Source organism: Solea senegalensis, linkage group LG9 (genome assembly GCF_019176455.1).
Source record: "Solea senegalensis isolate Sse05_10M linkage group LG9, IFAPA_SoseM_1, whole genome shotgun sequence".
NCBI classification, from domain to species: domain Eukaryota; kingdom Metazoa; phylum Chordata; class Actinopteri; order Pleuronectiformes; family Soleidae; genus Solea; species Solea senegalensis.
The window spans coordinates 11,903,540-11,922,696 of NC_058029.1; the positions used below are offsets into that span (position 1 = coordinate 11,903,540).

At 40.4% G+C, this 19,157-nt stretch overlaps 1 protein-coding gene and 1 long non-coding RNA gene across 5 annotated transcripts in view; one reads left to right on the forward strand and one right to left on the reverse strand.

Annotated features, from left to right (window-relative positions):
* Positions 1 to 233: 233 nt before the first annotated feature.
* Positions 234 to 8,010, forward strand: LOC122774166. The gene is made up of 6 exons (XR_006360965.1): positions 234 to 373; positions 572 to 598; positions 1,766 to 1,795; positions 3,766 to 3,846; positions 3,982 to 4,000; positions 6,521 to 8,010. It is a non-coding gene; the product is annotated as an uncharacterized LOC122774166 (long non-coding RNA).
* Positions 8,011 to 8,742: 732 nt separating this feature from the next.
* The window catches only part of LOC122774775 (zinc finger protein 236-like), a 41,554-nt gene continuing 31,139 nt past the window's right edge, over positions 8,743 to 19,157 (reverse strand). For 3 of the 4 annotated variants that reach the window (XM_044034291.1, XM_044034289.1, XM_044034292.1), the window contains exons 27-32: positions 16,884 to 17,041; positions 16,608 to 16,730; positions 16,175 to 16,369; positions 14,625 to 14,754; positions 13,181 to 13,354; positions 8,743 to 10,237 (exon numbers count right to left, since the gene is read on the reverse strand). In XM_044034291.1, the coding sequence (XP_043890226.1) occupies positions 10,122 to 10,237; positions 13,181 to 13,354; positions 14,625 to 14,754; positions 16,175 to 16,369; positions 16,608 to 16,730; positions 16,884 to 17,041 (896 nt within the window). In that variant the 3' untranslated portion in view covers positions 8,743 to 10,121. The remainder of the gene's footprint in view (positions 10,238 to 13,180; positions 13,355 to 14,624; positions 14,755 to 16,174; positions 16,370 to 16,607; positions 16,731 to 16,883; positions 17,042 to 19,157) is intronic. The other variant, XM_044034290.1, reaches the window with a different exon arrangement.

Here is a 19,157-nt window from a genome sequence, read left to right on the forward strand (position 1 = left end):
ATATATATATATATATATATATATATATACATATATATTATGTGACCTTAAATCACAAGTTGCCTCACGCAACGGTTTCAAATTGCGGCCCATTCATTTAGGACAAAGATCAGGACAATATGTAAAACAGGAGATTACTGTAATGTCCGCTGTTTAATGCATGTTTAACTTCATATAAGAGTACTCAGTAATGACTACAATCACATTTATTATTAAAGAACAGAAGACTGAAAGCTCGAGTAGCATACATTAAATACCCTTTCCTTTCCAGGGATCTTTCCGAGGTCTCTCTCCAGCCCCTCAGAAAGCATCTGCCACTTCCCCACGTAAGCGTGGAGCAGAGAACGCTGTGGTCCACTTCTTCCGCACGATCGTGAGTAATCCTCAGCATGAACAGACAATACTGTGCACCTCTTAAGCACTCGCACTATCCAAGGTTATCTCTTCTTTTTTTTTTAGTATGTCAGCAGCATCTTTTACTGCTGTGTTTGTCTCTTTCACTGCACTTGTTTCCCTCTCACCATCTCCTTTTAAACCTTTTATACCCTTTCTCTTATTAACTCTTCTTCAGGTGTCCCCAGCCCCTCCTAAGTCCAGGGTGAGTCTGCTTTGCAACTGTCTCTTTTGAAGCAATTACAATGTATTCTCAGTTATAGATACACAATAGAACGTTGTCGTTTTCCTGTTAAGAAAACAGAGTAATTACTGTATGTTCCTGCCTCGCCTGAAGAAACAGTGTGTAATCATTCCCCGTTATATCAAGAGTGATTATGTGACAAAAAGGCTCCTCCATACCTTCCATGTGCAGTTGAGCACATGCTCCCATTGTGCAGACATGGTCACCGCGTCAGTCTCGCTTTCCAGAACATGCATTCTCCGCTTTATATTCCAGTAGAGCCTTTTAAATCAAGAAGAAGAAGATTAATGTGATGTGTATGGGAACCACATGACCAAAGGGAGATGTGGTACTGTTGAATAAGACAAACAAAAAGACACCCAAAGAGAAGATATCATATGCAGTCACTCATTTAGAACAGGACGGAAAATAGAAAACACTGGTGCAGGAAATGAGAAGCATCTATAGGAGGAGGAGCACCAGTAATTTCAGACGCTGGCACCAAAGATTGACAATCTGGGTCCTAGTGTGTGTGTGTTGTAAGTTACCGTCTATGTCGTAGTACTGTGTAAACAATCACACTTGAACAGTGTCCTTAGCCATACAGACATTAAAGAAGTAGTCTGTCCTCGTGTCTTACCGTCACGGCTATGACTGGACGGCCCTTTTTTTCACAGCAGACATTTTGACATGTTTCAGCAGGAAAGGCAACAGGTGCTACAGATTATAATGACAATGTCAGGACAGTGTGACAGCGACCCAGCGTGCACACTGAAACTGAGGAAGCTCAATGGAACTCAGCCATCCTTAATTACGATTGTTTACACCCGCACGGTTCCCACTGTGCAGAACGACTCATTTACAGGGTTATACTTGCATACATTTATATTTCTCTGTCTGCTGAATGTCACTTGTCTATGTGAGCATGTGCCTTGCTTCTCCTTCTCTCCTTTCCCTCACATGTCTGCCCACCTCCCTCTTTCCTCTGTTCCTCATCTGCTCCTGCCCCCTGTGACCTCTCCCTCCCTGGATGGACCCTCCCGTCTGCCTCCTCTCCTTCCCATCCTGCCTTTTGCGCCGAGTAAGACACACGTTCCTTCTTCTTCTGTCTCTCTTTCACTTGTCTCTTGTCTCTCTCTGCACATCCAGTGGAGAGGAGTAGCAGCCAAGATGGGCCTGGTAGGTGGTTTGAAACTCCAAAAACACCCAGTGGTTAACATGCCTAATTAAACTCGAGCAAAGGGCAAGTGAGGTCTCTTTGGCTCCATTTTTATTAAGTCGCCATCAGCCTCTTTAAGCCGCCGCAATCTCGCCATACATCACTGATAACGGCCTCATTTCCCTCTGACTTAAGTCCATTCTCAAGCAGATCATCCCCCATTTTGTCTCTTTTTGCCGCCTGACTCGCCACATGTGCATATTGAGTATTCATGACAACACAGGCATTACTCCACTCTTTATTAAGCTTGTTTCAATTCAAAATTCCTCTGTGGCTGGTTGAAGTGTCGAAGCTGCCTTCTGCTTCATTTGGCAATACTTGATTTGAGGTCCTGGTGAAAGTGCACGCATGTGTGTGTGTGTGTGTGAGAGAGAGTGTGTTTGTCTGCTCTAAAAAAACATGAAGCAAAAGACGAGAGTTTAGGGGGTGAAAGGTTAATGCTGAGGACAAGGACTCTATGACAGTCTTTCTTCTATGTTTCAATTCCTGCATATTTTACTCAATCTGCATCGACATTACTGTGTTTTCACAGAGTTTCAGCTCTGTGTCAGATCTGAGTCGCTTCCAATCTATCGCACACACATACTGGTGTAAACAGAAAGTAGATTCTCTCCTCTGGAGTTGTAGTTTCTAATGAGAAACCTCACTTAGGAAAAGACAAATCAACAAATAATCTAAAATAAGGCCGGAATTGAATGATACAAAAGACACTCCTTATTTTTTTTGTTGATTTTTAAACTCTGATTTGGCTGATAGAAATACATAGAAATACAGTACCGTTTTAAAACTGCGAAACTGCATCGTGTGTTTTAAAGTGCAACATGTAAACAGTAAAACTAAGTAGAGAATGGGATTTTATTCATTCACCACCCTGCACCACCCAGCTGAACATAAGTGTTTATAGAGCTCAACACTCACGACTGATAGTTGAGTCATGGTCGATAATAAACAATCAGGAAGCAAATGCACGTCACTGTGTTTGGTTTCTAAAGGTCTTGTTTTTTTGCCCTACTGTTCTTCTTCAGGTTTGTGGATTTAAATGCCGGGGTAGTGTGGCCTATCCGGAGTAGAACTTAATTTTTGTGGCCTGATTTTCAAAAGATCATCATTATTATTATTATTGTTGTTATTATTTAGATGCTATGGTTCATTGAAGGTTAAACTAAAATATAACACAATTCTACATTTGCCATATTATCAGAAAGACATTAATCAATGTATAGTCATTCATGTTAAATGCCAAGTAAGATCAGCAGTGAAATGAGTGACAGGTTTTGAAATGTCGATGGTTGTCAAGGGGCAAAGTTTTAAAGACAACATTATTGATGTTAGCATTGACCAAGTCTGCTCATGAGGTAAAAACCGAACATGAACATCTGTGCTGCAACGATATTCACACAGTCCCTAAGTGCTCTTCAAAATAGATTGCTGTCCTATATTTCATTTCCCTTCACATATGGTCAAACATTGACGTCTCTATCACAGCTGTGTCATTTTTTTTCTTTCTTTTTTTCTTAAGAAATACCAAAACAAAATGTATTTGCTTAATTGAGTCCGCCGCCGAGAGGTAAATGTTGCAAAGACACAACAGGCGCCACAGTCGTCGGGACCCGATTTACCTTACGTGATTAATCGTCAACAAGGAGAGACCACAGGAAACGTTGCCCTTTCACACCAGGCTTTGCTGCTTTATAGCTTTTCTTGCTCATGCATGATTCATTGAAAATGATAACACACAATTACACGGTGAAAGCAGGACATAGGTGAACTGCACTGGAACTGATACCATGTTTTTTCAGTCTTTGTAAATCCCAGAGAGAAGGGGAAATTATATATTGTACTCTTTATTCTCTGAGTTTTCTCTGAGTAGCCACATCTCAGTCTCTTGGCAACTATTTCACAACACTGACTTCCTCTTCTTCTCTGGCAGGGCGACCAGAAGTCACAGTCTAAAGCCAAGAAGGCCAGTGCAGGGGACGGCAAAGGCTCCCTGACTAGGATCTTCAAAATGGTGAGGAAAAAACAGACCAAAGTTCAAAGTTATTTTCCCCATTATTTCCCTCCACGCTCCTTATCTATGTAATTGTGTTGAAAATGTGATTTTTTTTTCATTAATCACTTTCTTGCCCGTTTTTTCCTGCCTCAGTGATGATATCAACAGCAGAGTGAGTAATTGATACCCGATGGAGCCGGAGTTGAGTTTAACTCACTTCACATACGCTCAACATTGATATGCTCAGAAGACATCCTAATCTCATTACTACTGCAGCAGCGGAATAATAAGAGGCTCTCAGAGACAAGATTGATCACAGTGCACACTGTGAACTTTTATAACCACGCCACGGACGGTAGACCCACTTCTGATACAGAGGAAGTGCTACAGCTAACGTATAGTAACTGCAGCTTCACAGGGAAGCCGCTGCTTATGCACAATGTATAATCTAACTTATGTCATACCATCCATCACTAGTCAAGCACCAGAGGCCACAAACGCTGGTGGAATATAAATCTGGCACACTGGCCTTTTTTTTATGACTCAACATTAACAGTAGCAAAGGTAAACTACTGTAAACATTTTTTTTTCTATGTACAATATAGATGGAGGTCGTGTCAGTAGCACATTTATATATAAAAACAATGGCGAAAAAGAGGAAGTAATAACAACAAATAGCTGGCTCATTGAAATGTTTATGATCTAATGAAAGCTGCTATAATCAATATTGTTTTAATGATTTTTATGATAATTGTAATAATATCTGTACGGTACCAGAAAGATCAGCTATTAATCACAGTAACAGGAAGTGAGATGCATCTTCATGTAACAATTTCAAGGTTTTTTTTCTCTCTCTCTCCAGTACACTCACATTCTCCACAATAACTGTGCTTCACTTTAATGGTATAAAATGTTCCCTGGGTAATATTCAGGTGCTGTGCTGTGGGTGCATCTGCATGATTATAGGGAATATTTACTCTGAAGTGTATCTCTTTTTCCATGTATAAATGAAGGCTGTCTTTTGTTTTTGTGTTCCATCATCATCTTTTACCAGTCTGCACAAATCTCAGCATTCAACCTCCTCACTCGTTAATTTGCTTCCACACTGTGTATGTCATGCTCTGGCTGTTCTCCCTCTTCATTATAAATTAGCCTGCCTCTCTCTCAGCGTAACTTTAGATTGACTAATTCAGCAACAAGTGACTGTGGACAGAAAGCCACATTTCCCTGGGGCTGCATCCTCATCTGTGTGGCTTAACTGTTTTCGCTATAATCTGCAGGAAAGAAAAAAAACAAAACAAGAGGAGATCAACAACTTCGGAGTCGCTGCTGTCTAAACTGTGTGATACGACTAATTAACACACGCCTCAGTGCCATGGCATCGTAACTCCAGTTTCTTCTGCATGAATGGCATCGCTGTGAAAAATGGAAATGAGCACAAAGCCACATTCAGTTTTAATTAATGTTTCCGCGCTTAGTTCCTATTCAGTGTCTACTTCCAGTTCCAGATTTAAATCTCAGCGCACTTGCGTAAATCTGAGGGGTTTTTTTTCTATTCCATGACAGATGTGTGGATTTCATTGGAAATTGCTTAGAACGGAAGCCCAATTATTGGCCTTCACTCTATGAGGACGAGTAAAAGGCTTCTGACAATATGGATTATCCTCTCGAGCGGTCCGTAAAGATTTGTCTCATTTGTATAATCTTCCTCCAGCGAGAGAGTGAGAGAAAGAGAGAGAGAGAGAGAGAGAGAGAGAGAGAGAGAGAGAGAGAGAGAGAGAGGGAAGGGAACAGTTCAGTGTAGCTTGTAAAGACGGCTTTGTGATAAACACAGAACATCTGCTTTGGAACTTTATGAACAAACATCAATTCTTTTTCCTGCGAGAGGCAGCAATTCAAGCAGTTACACGCGTATTTCTCCGTACTCATTCCATATATATGCAATATGTCCTTGGTGGAGAGAGAGAGTCTCAATTCATTTATTATTCTTTATGGACCAATATAGTGAAGTTGCTGTAATATCAACAATACTTCTGTACTTCAGAACCTCATAGGATTGAACAATTGATTAAAAAACAACTCAAAATTTCACTTTTTGCTCAAAATACTGAGAAACAATGACATAGCTTTCTGTTTATCATAATTTTAACTAAGTATAGGCTGTTTTTTGTTTATTTTCTCATAATGCTGTCACTTTGTCTTTATTTTCCATGACTCTGACCTAAAAATGTACCTCACATAATCAATAATTTCTTACAAATCCATCTTTTCTCCTCAATGGTATTCTACAATATCGGCCTGAAAATCGCCCACATGCACAGCTTACTAACCTGCCTATCGCTCATGTCACAGGACCACTCTGACTTTTCAGTGTTAAAGGCTAAAAAGCTCATTTCACATAAGAAATGCCAGACAGCTAATGCTGTCAAATTCCTAACGACTCATAATCACCATCATCAAAAATGGCAAAAAACCCATAGATTTAGCTGTCAGGCGTTATTGGCTACAATTCCATTTTATTCACTGTGCTTCTTGTTTAAGTGTCGGTGAAGCCCTCAGACAGAGCTATCATTACATATCGAGTGGATTGTGCGACGCTGAAAACACATCAGAGTGGTCATTTAATACCTGAGCGGACCTGCAGGGCTGCCATCCGCACACGTTCATCACATCTATGTCTCCTCTGTTACAGGGAAGTAGGAGCGCTTCTCCAGGCAAACGCTGAAGTCCCTCTCTACATCCCAGTCCAACTGCTTAAGGGGAGAAGTTCAAGAACATGAGACTAAAGTGGGGAGAAAAAAAACAAACAAAAACAAACAAGGAGGAGGAGACCTCTCACACTCGATTCCCAGTGCATCTCTGATAACACTTTAATTGCTAAATCCCTCCCCTCTCCTGTCACCCCCTTTGGCTGGTAGATAGTGACACAATCTGTTACCCCTGCCCCAACCCCCCCTGCCCCAACCCCCCCACCTCTTTCCATTGCATGCCTTGCGCTGAGTAGTCTGCACTGGCATCACCACGAGTCTGTACTGTTTGCTGAAGTTGACCCTGAAGCCGCTCACATGTGTAGCCTGAATGATACTGTGTGCTTGAGTTTCTGTGGATGTCTTAAACATTGGTTTTCCTAACATACGATGGCTGAACTGGAGCAAGCCCGGGCGCAGCTGAAGGTTCAGGCCGGTGCAAGTCCGACTGACTTGTCCGTTGTTGCCATTTGCCGACTGGTTGAAAAGACCGGGGTTGTTTCTGTTTGATTAAGAGCGATTTTCTGTCTCGTCACACTGTCGATCGTTGTTCCCTCAAATGTTCTCCCACATAAACCTGTGATTGACTTTTTGTTTTTTTATAATCTATTTAACAGACTTTACATTTTATGTGTTTTCATTCAACCCTCTGTGTCTCAGCTGTACTTAAGTGTCCTGTCATGAATGTCACGTTGCTCTATGTCATTAAGGCTGGCTGTGGGTTTTGTGGTTAATTTCTAAACTTTCTAAATGACTATTGTGCAATAGCCATTGAGTCAATTTGTCATCTCTAAAGAACTAGTTCTTTTTCCGTCATGAGATAATGGCATACACTAATTTTCTTTTCTATATAGAGAACTAAATTACTTTGTAGTGTCCTACTCTCCACTATTTCTGAAGCACGGTGCCAGATTCAGACCTTTTCGTGCAGTTTTCTTTGTCTTCACTGCTTCTCTTATGCACAGCACACTCAGTGTCAACGGAATTCACAAAAAAAACTCAGTGACAAGTGCCTTTGCCTCCTGAATGACCAAAAACAATGCGCTGTGTCTCCATATGTTGTGGATAATGGAACAAACAACACAATTTCAAAAAGGTGCTCTGTGACTAACTCTGTACTAACACGTTATAAGGTGTTATTTGAGAATGTGCAGGTTGAAAGTTTTTCCAAATAAAAAAAAGTTCAGCACTAAACAATCCAAACATCCATCTTCTAAAAGCCGGCGTGTGCATGCGTGTGTGTGTGTGTGTGAGATGTTGTGGTGTCCATTTTCTCTTACTGTCTTGAGTGTGCTTGAGCCTCTTGAGTGCTGCGTTGTGTCGATTTTCTTCTCCCCCTGAATGGATCCACAGAATGAATGTAAAGGCGCTCCCCATTATAGCATGTGTAATAAAAACATGACCAACTACTTAACTGAGAATAAAAAAATAAAAATGATGAAAGCAACTATTCTTTTCTGCCTTGTGAAGTGTGTGTCTTGTCATAACTGAGCATGACCAACAATACATTTGCATCATAAAAACATGACAAGTGGGCTTACTGGGTATAGGATGACAGCTACACAGCAGTTTCTTTTCTTTTTAAAAAAAAACCCTGAATCCATGACTCAATGGGTTATCATTATTCTTTACTGTGATTTTTCTGGGTGATTCGTGACTGGGGGGGAAAGTTGGAGCCCCACTCAAGCTCAGTGTAATTGCACAGAGACGAAGATGAAACCTGAGTGTTAGAGCTGGCCCTTTAACTCCGTTCAAGCTAAACCTTGTGAGATGGCTCTGCTCTGCTGTGGTCTTGAGCCTTTGGGAGCAATTATTTTGACCTAAAAATTCAAGTGGATAATTCTCCTGCCACTTTATAAAAAAACACATGCAGCTACTGGGGCTGCAAGCCTTCTGTCCTTGTTTTGAAGTCCTATTGTTTCCAGTGAAAAAGAAAGCAACCCTGATAAAACATGAAGTTAAATTTAGAATTAGAAAATTAATAAGATACATATAATATTAAATTCTGATATCTTTGGCTTGGGGAACTCTAACTGCACACAGAATATGTACATCCTTCCCTCCCACTCAGCTACAGCAAATCCAAGGTGAAAGGCAGGATATAGCCAAGCATAACAAAATGTTTAAATTCCTTTAAATAACCAGGACACACTATCCTACACAGCAGTTTAAATTGGTAGAAAAATTAGTTTAATTACTTTTCATAATTTATTATAGACAATAGAAAAACAACCACAAAAAGGAGGGGGGAAACAGCTCATTGTCTGTACATTAGCTTTGCTTCATAATAAATGCAACATTTCATAATGCCACACAAACTATGTTGTGGCAGCTCGTCAGAAAATATATGCAAATCTAACTACACTATTTACAAAAAATGACCTGCATGTGACGTGTGAGTTTGAATGACGGGATATCTACAGGAAACACAACGCGGACAAACGTGTTCAGTCAAAAAAAGCTCAAGCAGCATCAGATCGGGATCAGTGTCCTCAGTGGCAAGCTTCACAAACATGTCCATCGCTGCTTTGCGACGAAATAAACACACAAACGGCTAATGACATTTCATTTTGAGACAAAATATATATACAGTATACATAAGTAAAAAAAATAATCATTGTAAACCTATGAAACAAATCTGTGCTGTGTTGCTTTTGAAGCAGTGACAGCAGTGCAGTCGTTTGCAGTGCGGCGAGCGTAAGTGTGAGCGGAGACAAGTCATTTTCTCGCAGAACTTGGGGAGTCTGGACACGCGATAGCGAGTTCAGTAGAATCTGCAAAAAAAATTGCCTTGTTTTGGCTTTTTATCCACACAGAACCATTGTTTTGGGAGCCCTGGGGCACAATTGTTGGATTTGCTGTCCTTATATTCGTTTCGTCATCATTTCCTTCATGTGTTTCCGGATTGTTTGGTCTGTTGTATGAAAACTTATATCATTTCTTGTCTCTCTTTCTGTGAGAGTACAAACTGTAATAAACGGAGAGACACATGGCGCTCATGCATCACGCGCATGCTCCACGTCATCTTCTCCATTTTGGAAGTGTTTCTGTGCCATGTACAGGCCTGGCACATGTACTACAGAGTCATTTTTATCGTGTGTGGATGAAGATATTTCTTCAGTTTACCGTTCACTAAAATTGTTTTAAGACAGATAAAGAGGGAAAGTTCTGTTCCTGGCTTGATAAGGTCTTACCTTGTTTTCTCTCGATAACATTGTCAGGATTACAGGGACCACTGGGATACATTTGCTTATTGAGCAAAACCTCTCTGAAGGTTATCGTAGTGATGACAATCAAGACTCCAGCAAAACAGATGAAAGTCATTAAGCCAATCAGAGGGAACCAGACCCTCCTTACTTCGCTGTTAATTTTCTCTAATTGGAGCACACTGTGACCACAGTAAAAGCCTTTGATATACTGTGGTGCAAATCTTAAATGTTTTACATGTTTTTCTAACTGAATAATCCATTTCGAGAGGCAGAAAATGTTTGACAAATCTTTGCTGTTGGGTTGTAAAACTCACTGCACTCAACATTTCGCTTGCTGTCAGGGAAAGACATTTTGCCAGTCTCCAGATGACTCAGGAACAACCTCCAGGTCAAGTTCGGGAGTGACCTGAGGCGCCACCTCTCCTTGGCTCAGGGACACATCCTGGATCTGACCTGGGAGGAGAAAGTGGGGAGAAAATAGAGGATGAGTACCGTGCTGCATGACTACTAAGGAGTCCTTGAGATGGGTAATAACAGAGCTTTGTGAGGCAGAAGAAAAAGCCCATTAACACACATTTACAGTTTCACTAGAAGCTCTGATTCTCTATTCAACTTGCCAGTGGCTGTCACGCAAAAAAAGAACATCCTTCAAGAGCAATCTTCTCCCCGCCTCAATCTGCCAACATTTGTTTTAATATCTTGCATTTTTCCAGTTTGCGCTTTCTTCTAACACGTCAATTACACTAACTATAATGAGACCTGACAGATGTAGGATATGATCATTGTGGGTTGAGTCATATGGCATAGTTGTATTCAGCTTAAAATATCTTGAACACAAAACAGCAGTGATTCACACGGGCTTGTTCTCCTGCTGCAGGCCATGCACTGAATTGAGTTTTACAGTAAAAGTCATTATATTATTTGTCTCTAACACTTGAAACACATAAGCAAAAGGGCTGTACAAGGGAGTCTTTCACTTTGACAGGAAAAAATTACAAGATTATGTACACAAACGGAGACCAATCACAAAATATCACGCAAACAAAAGGTACATTTATGGTTGACACTCCTCTGTTGTCATTACAGACAGTGAATTTGTCAGATCAGCATTATTAAACTGGTTATACACTGTCATAACCTCTCACTTACCACAACTCGTAGACTGAGCATTAAATGTTTATATTTGCAAATAACACAAGTGTAGTAAGTGTAGTCTTGAATTATATAGCACTGTAAGCACTGCTCCATATATATATAAATATATATATAAAAAAAATATATATAAAAAAAAAACTAAATAAAAATAATTGAGAAATAAAATGTAAAAACAGAACTAGAGATTCAAGAGGAACTGCGGTTGTTGCTTTTATATTTGATTATTGGCAGTGCTGGTTTTTAAATGTAAAAAAAATTATTCATTTGCCGTGTGAAGAGAAAGACGGAATACCTTGAAAGATTTAGAAGTGAATCTGTAACCTAATTAAGTCTGGAACTTATTACCTGCAATACTACAGAGGTCAGAATCTCAGACATGACTTTTTACACAATCGAGCTTCCAGTCAGTGTGGGGACATGTGTCAAGTTGAATAAGTAGAACAGATCCGTCAGCAGTGTTCTCCACGTGTCAACATCAAAAGGCGCCCGCCAGACTCTGAGGTGGGACATTGGGAGTGACGTGAAAGCCAATGTGAGAGTGAGTTGGTTGCGCTCTTGGCCAATGTTAAACCAAAGGGGAGTCATGGACCAGTACCCGACTGAAGCAGGACGAAGCGGTGACTTAAAATTCAGAACAAGCATCTGCTGATAACAAAGAAGATAGCTTCAAGAGAACAGGCGATAGGCCCGTTGCTACAGTTCTCTTGCTCTACAGTATCTGTGGCGGACGTGCATACGCATTAATGGCGAGCATGGGGGTGACTGAGTGCTGCCATTGTTGGGCTCGTTCTCAACAGATAGCGAGGAGAATTGTCGGGGGAAAGGAGAAGAGAGAGACAGTTCGGGCTCCACAGAGGGAGGCCAACAATGTCTGCCAGCAGTCTTTAGTGTTCAAGGATACCTTTTCATGTGCTGTGCCTATTATACGGAAAATACTGCATTATGTGAGATGGCTACGACACACACACACACACACACACACACCCAGACACATAAACACTCCCAAACACACATGAAGACACAAGGAAAAGGAGACCAGGGCTCAAGCTTAAGGACTTTCTGTCATCCTGGGATGAATCCAGGATGAGAGATGAGAGAGAATTTTGCTTTTTTTTTGTGACAATGAAAGCTATTGATAAAACTGACATTCACTTGAGTACAAAATGTCACTGTTAGAGTGATAATGCCACTCCGTTGTGCTAAAATACTGTTGTATTTTACATGAAGAAAACACACAAGTGGATCAACATCCTGAACCGCTGGCCTCACACCAGCCACAGCTGCAAAGGGGAATTCAAACCACCTGAATGGAGTTAACTTGTTAGCATCAATTAAAGCTCCAGTATGCAACCTGGATGTCACCAAAAGACAGCTTTCTAAAAGGATGACATTAAGTCATGCTTCAGTAGCTCACTACCTCACTCATGTTTCAGAGAACCAGAGCTAACTCCTTAACATAAAGTCTGCTGTCATCTCACTTTACTTGAGTAGCTGTTATGCGTTTGTCTTTCCTCCTTCAGCGGTGATATAAAATGTATCACTGTGTCACAACACTGAGAAACACGGAGCGAGTCGCGTGAAGCTTAATCAGCATTGTGTGAACTTGTTTGATCCTTGGATGCATCAGACATTTGCTTCCACTGAAAAGTCACACACTTAAGCTTTAAGATTAAGATTTCTGTTAACATCAAACTCATATTAACAGTAAATGTAACATTACTGTTTTTTCCCTGACACGCCTGGTACCTAATTATCTTAGTGATGTTAGTCTCTGGGAAAACATTGACGTTATGCATCGAGAAAATGAATTCACTTCATCCAGCCCACAGATGCTTTGTGGTGATAGAAACTGGTCCGTGCCTCCTCCTTCCACAGCTATTCTCTCGCAGTGAAAAAGGGCTTTGATAAAACTTTTCATTTCAATTCAAATAAAAAAGGTTGATGATTGATTACTTAATCATTTGTATGATAATTTATTTATTAAAAAGGGTCACTTGGTTTGTCTTGGAATGGTTATGAGTGATAATAATGTCAGAAACAAAGACTGGGACGGACCGGATTCATTAAAAGACGGACCTGGAGGGACAATGACAAGAGTTAGGAACCCTATGGACCTCATTATTAAATGCTTATCAGTCCTGACACTGCTCCTCAGTGAGAGTGAAATAAACAGAGAGAGAATGAGAGGTGACTAATAGCTTTCATCATGCGTGTGCATGCGTGTGTCGGTCATCTGCTCACCGTAGCCGTGAGATCTCTTCATGTGGTGCTTCATGTTGCTCTTCTGCGTGAACCTGATGCTGCACACTTCACACTTGAAGGGCTTCTTTCCAGTATGTTTGACCATGTGGACCTGCAGAGCACTCTTCTGGTTGAAAGCCTTGTCACACTGACTGCATTTGAAGGGACGCTCGCCTGTCGAAAAGTATTAAGAGATTGTATTAGTATTAGCGGCATAGAGACTCTCGCACACTGCTTGAACATGCAAGAATGTTCAGGGCAATCTTACACTTTATACAGTATAAGGTCATTCTTCTTTCGTTAGACATAGTTTAAACTTAAATAAAAATGATTTTATGATCTAAAGAAATTGTATAAATGAACAGTATTTACACCTCAAACAGGGTTAGTTACAAACTTGTCACTCTTCATTGTCCAATAAGCGGTCATTCCAGTGTACATTCATTGTAGTTGCTGATCTTGATCATGCACTGGGGAAAACCTAAGATTTTTTGCTGTTGCTTGGTGAAAATACAAAAAAAAACAGGCAATGCAAGATTGTGAAATGAGCCAGAATAGAAAAGGGACCAATGAGAATCTTTCTCAACAGCATTCAAATGAGTCTATTCAAATGGTAATAGGCCAACTGAATTGTTTCTTTATGCACACTGAAGGCTGATAATCATGTCTGGGTGCCTAGGATTTCACACAGAGATGAGACATTCAGGGCATTTAGTCGCTTAGTAGATGTGTATGTGTGCATGTATGAATTAGGGAGAGTGAAAGGGAAGTTGACAGCTGCTAAATATCACACATCAGCGAGGGACGCTGTTTTTTGTGTTTACATTTCCTATTTATTGCAGGTCTTTGTTTCTCTGGACCCAGTTATATGGGAAGATATTCATGAGACAATCTGGGAGCAAACTAAAACATTGTGTTTGAGTCATGTCAGTTCAACAATTTATCATGTTTCATGTTGACACAGGGTAAAATCCACTCAGGACAAAATATAAGCATACATTTTAAATCACACCTCAGATCTGAAGTACTTTGTTTCCTGTGGTGCACAAATGTTTCTTTCACACATCTTCCTGTATGACGTCATAATCCTGTCCTGTCAAATCTTCGAAGGGTTTTTAACATTAAATAAAACATATTGAAATACTATATAATATACTATTATAAAGACAATAAATACTTGTATGAGTGATGGTTATGCTGTCTGTGCTGTACTTATAATTTCATGATACATTACTTTTGAATCGTTTCTTCAGTATTTTCATACTGCTGATTAATTTACCGATACAATTAATTGACACAACTATTATTTTACGATCACATTGTGGTGCATCGGTTATAAATATAGTAACAACTGGTGGATTTATGTTTGAAACGCAGAGCTCAAGACACAGCTGAAACTTCTGCTATGACGTCAGTGAAACATTTCCTTCCATAATCCTCTTACCCGTGTGTGTTCTGTTGTGTCTCTCCAGCTGGCTGCGCTTGGCGAATGCCTTCACGCAGGAGGAGCAGTTGAAAACTCGGGGCTTCTGTGAGCTGGGTGAGGGGCCGGGCTGGTGCACCTGCTCGTGTTCCTGTCGACACAAGCAAAAAATTGAATTTCATCATAACCTAGCACATTGTCCCCTGACTACCATGTGGATATGACTTCAGATATCATTCGGGTCTTATGAGGAACTGATTAGTATTTGGAGCATGACTCAGAGCAAGTCTGGAGGTAACTATGTCACATTATATGAGGAGGAAATAGTCTTTCTAGCGGAGTGCATAGAAAAAAAAGGCTTGGGTAGGTTTTGGGAAATCAGAACCTTTAATAATTGTGCAGCCCAATGAAAAACGCTTTCTGTTGCCATTTCCTCTGTTTTCAATAATCATGGTCACATGACATGTGCCCTATTAAAAGATACATGAAACCACACTACAGTAAAAAGGTTATCTTTGTCAACATCTGAACAAAAATTTTACTCATAGATATTCTGAATGTTTTTGGTTGTGTTTAATTCAAATAGTAACTGTTAAAGTAAATCCAAGCTGGAGGCCATATAGCCTAATACAACACCTCCCTTTAATCTGAGTGGCCCTTTCCTTTTTAGTGGCTACTAATGCTGAAAACAATATGTAACTCTGGCTGCCAAGCGGAAGCTGTTTTAATTTTTTTTTTTCCCCTCCTATGCTCTAATTATAAAGCCAAGGTCTTGGTTTTCTGGCTATAATTAAATTGGAAATGTGTTATCCACAGGCAAACAAAATGAGATGTAACTGCAATACCAATTTATCTTCCTCACCACTGGGCCTTTTTAAAAATCTAAAAATCAACATTGGAGTTCTCATTGGAGACTAATGAGCAGCCTGGGGATCTGTAGAGTATGGAGTTTGGTCACTCTCACTGTGACATGTACCTAATCTCTGTGTCATTACTTTTATGAGAGACAATTACCGCTCAGCAGATTGAGGCACATTTGCTAAAGTAAAAGCCTATGGCAGACAGACCTTTTCTAAGAAACATGACATGCGTAGGGGAAAGTGCTCCAGCATAAAGCCATACCCTCCTCTTTTATCCCTCTGATCTGAGAGACTTTATGTGCTCGAGTGCCTCAACAACATGAAGATGAGAGTGAGAAAAGAGAAGTGCACATGGCCCTCTCCCTAATTTGGCTGTAAAACACTCCTCAGTTTAAGTGTTTTGTTGTGTTGGAGAGAGTGACAGTTTATAAGAGTCTATCTGAGACCTATTTGATGGAAACCCTTCTTTTTGTGTCACTGAGAGAGGCTGTACGTTGCTTTCTTAACTGTTTCTATGAGTCTGTACTTTTTCAACCATAGGTGGAGGCACTGATGAATAAAAATAAAATGTTTCATTAATTGTATTCACTCACAGATGCTTTAAATAGTAGTTTAAAGCATGCACACTGCTTATAGATAGGAAGCAGTAGCTACATTTAAATCAGCATTTAAATGATTAAAGAAGCATTTGAGTGTAAAGCATGCTCTTACCTTCAGGTGTGTGGCCCGCTTGAAAGCCTTGTTACAGACACTACAGACATGGCAGCGGTCCTTGCCATGAGCTTGTCTGCAATGGCGGCGCAAAGTGTTGGCATTCTGGAACACCTGATTACAGTAGTAACACTGGTTTCGACTTTCACTCTCCATCTGAGCGTCCTTAACACCCGTATGCCCGTCATCAGAAATCTGAATCACATACAAACATGCCAATTACTTGAATGTCCAAACAATTTGTGCATATTCACACAGTGAACCAAGTTCTGATTGATGAATGGTGTTTATATAGTGTCACAGACACTTGACTCCTCCGGATGTCCAATTATTGTGTTCCCATGCCAATTACTTGTTTAATTCATTGATTATTTCCTGTTTTGCAGCCCCCCACCACCCCAGATATAAATATACACAGAAGACAAACACTAACATTATATCCACCGTCAGAGGCTCCATTTGCAGATTGGTGACTGACCAGTATGATCTGCTGGCCTGAGCTGGCTGTCTGCCCCGACAGACCAGAGTCATTCAGCACAGCAGGAAATGTCTGGCCCTGAGGATAAAAAGAAACTTTATTAAAAGGCAGCTGACAAAATAAATTATATTATGTTTGATCGTCACAGACTCGTACTACCGTCACTGAATTTGTAATGCTCTTGTGTGCTCTACACTCTTCACCAACACACAGTACAGTCAACCTTTTTACCTGAGCATTGAGGTTTAGAGTGACACCGTCCAGCATACCCTGTGCATCAGCAAGGGTTAGTGTAACACTGCCATCAGCTGCGACACCGCCTGGTGACATCACTAGGGTTTGGGACGCTGAAGTATGTGACAAGGTGGTGCTTGATGGCAGGCTGGTCACTGTTAATATGAAGAAAAGAACTGGGGTTAGACTACTTGAGTTTCTATTATATTATTATTATCATTATTATTGTTAGTATTATTATTTATTATATCATTATTACTAGTGCACTACCCATATCACTGGTCTCCACTTACTCAGTAGCATTACGTGCGTGGAACATTGCCTTGCACATCCTTTTTCTGTCTTTAGGCATGCTCCTTTAGTGATGTACCTCTCCCATGTCTACCACACTGCACACACTAGTGCCCTAAGAAATTCACCTGTCACATGACCCTTTGAACAGTTAGTAGTAGAGGTTTTTGTCGGTCAAAGTCATTAACTTTGTGGTCAGTTTTGAGTTTAGACTGTTTTCCTGTGGGCATTATGAGTCGTGCTGGAGATGGTGCCGGGTAATAGATATTTGATGATAAGCAATAAATTAAATTTGACCCAACACCAACAATTTTATTCCATCAATTTACTAAAAAACTCTATGAAGAGATGGCTGAATAATGCTTCTGTTAAAGGATCCAGAGATTAAGTTGCTGAACATAACCCTCCCATGCTGCACTGAAAGGGTTTCTATGGTTACAGGCCACAATGAAAACTGAAATATAGACAGTGGTTGCAGTGCAGGGATTGTTTGTCAATACCTCGCAGTATGCACCTGAGTATTTGTTTAGGCCAGTACAACCAGCTGGATACCTAAGCCCTTTTGGTACTCACTGTTCCCAAATTCAGTGACAATAGGTTTGGTCAGAGAAGAAACTTATATTAAATTGGTTGTGAACAACATTAGTTTATAATGCAGTTCAATAAAAAAAGCCAAGATGGGCCCTGTACAATTTATCAGTCGAAGCACAGGTCGGACAGTATTTTCATAGAGTGACAGAAGTGCTTCAGTCTGAACAACAAAAGCAAAGATGCTCCCTGTGTCTCTGTGAAGTAGTGGGAAGGTTTTCCACTCAATTTGAGAGAGGCTGGTAATGAAGAGAGAGACAGAGATGAAACTGGGAACTTGATTAAGTTTCTAGGTGCCAAGCAAGTCGGTCAACAGACGCCATCTCAACAAATCATCTGCTTGCTTCACAGCACAGATTGTACTGCACAAGCATTAGGTGGCAGTACTTCACATTTTCATGCCGGTGTGTACAGTGCAAATACAGTATATAAGAAAATATGAGTACACCTCAACTCAGTATCACTACACTGTTAGGTAATTGTGAATCATATTAAATTAAAACAGCTTGCCAACCCAAGCAATAGTCAGTCTCTGCAGCTCCACAGACTTTGCTGGTCTGATATATAGAGTCAATTTACCAATGCAGCTACTTTTAATTTTGTGCTAGGACAAGTGAATCCTGATTCAACCTTGAAAAGTCTATGTTGCAGCTATTTTAGCTTCCATACACTTTGATGACTTTGTAGTGGCAGCACTCACCTTAGCCTGCCATGTCATGAAAAGGGCACTGATCATGAGCTTATTTGAGTCTCTGTCAGTGCTTTAGCTTTATCCTGCAATATATCCCTAAAAATTTGGAGGCAAGAAACACTCCTTCTGAAACATTAAAGGGATCTGAGCGAGAGATGCTATCACACCTGGTGTTATTTTATTCATGTACCCTCTTGCACTGGATAAACATGCGAGTTGACTACAAGCACTTGTGTATCCTGTCATGTATTGTGTGTATTTTGGAGTAGCTACTGGTTTCCTTGCTGATTTGCTGATGGCTAAACAAAACAGAGAAAACTTTGGGTTTGGTCACTTTCATAGAAAAAGGTGAGACACTGCCAACGCACTATTTGAGTCATCATATGGTGGGAGCAATTTACTGCAGCTGCAAAGACATTTGCATTTGCTATTTGCTATTTAAACACCTCCTGCACCAATATGATTACTCATTCCAATACAAAGGTAATTCAGTGAGTTCTGCTCAGGTGCTTTGTGGAGGTTGTTGAGGTATATGTTCATTGCCGCTGGCATGACAAAGGTTGGAGATGATCAGAGATTTTGTGTCAATTAGTCTGCTGATGGAAGGGATTTATGTTAATTAAGCTAAGTTAAGGTTAGTTTATTCATAGCCATGAATTTGACATCTGCTTTTTCTTACACATATTAGCCAGCAGACATAT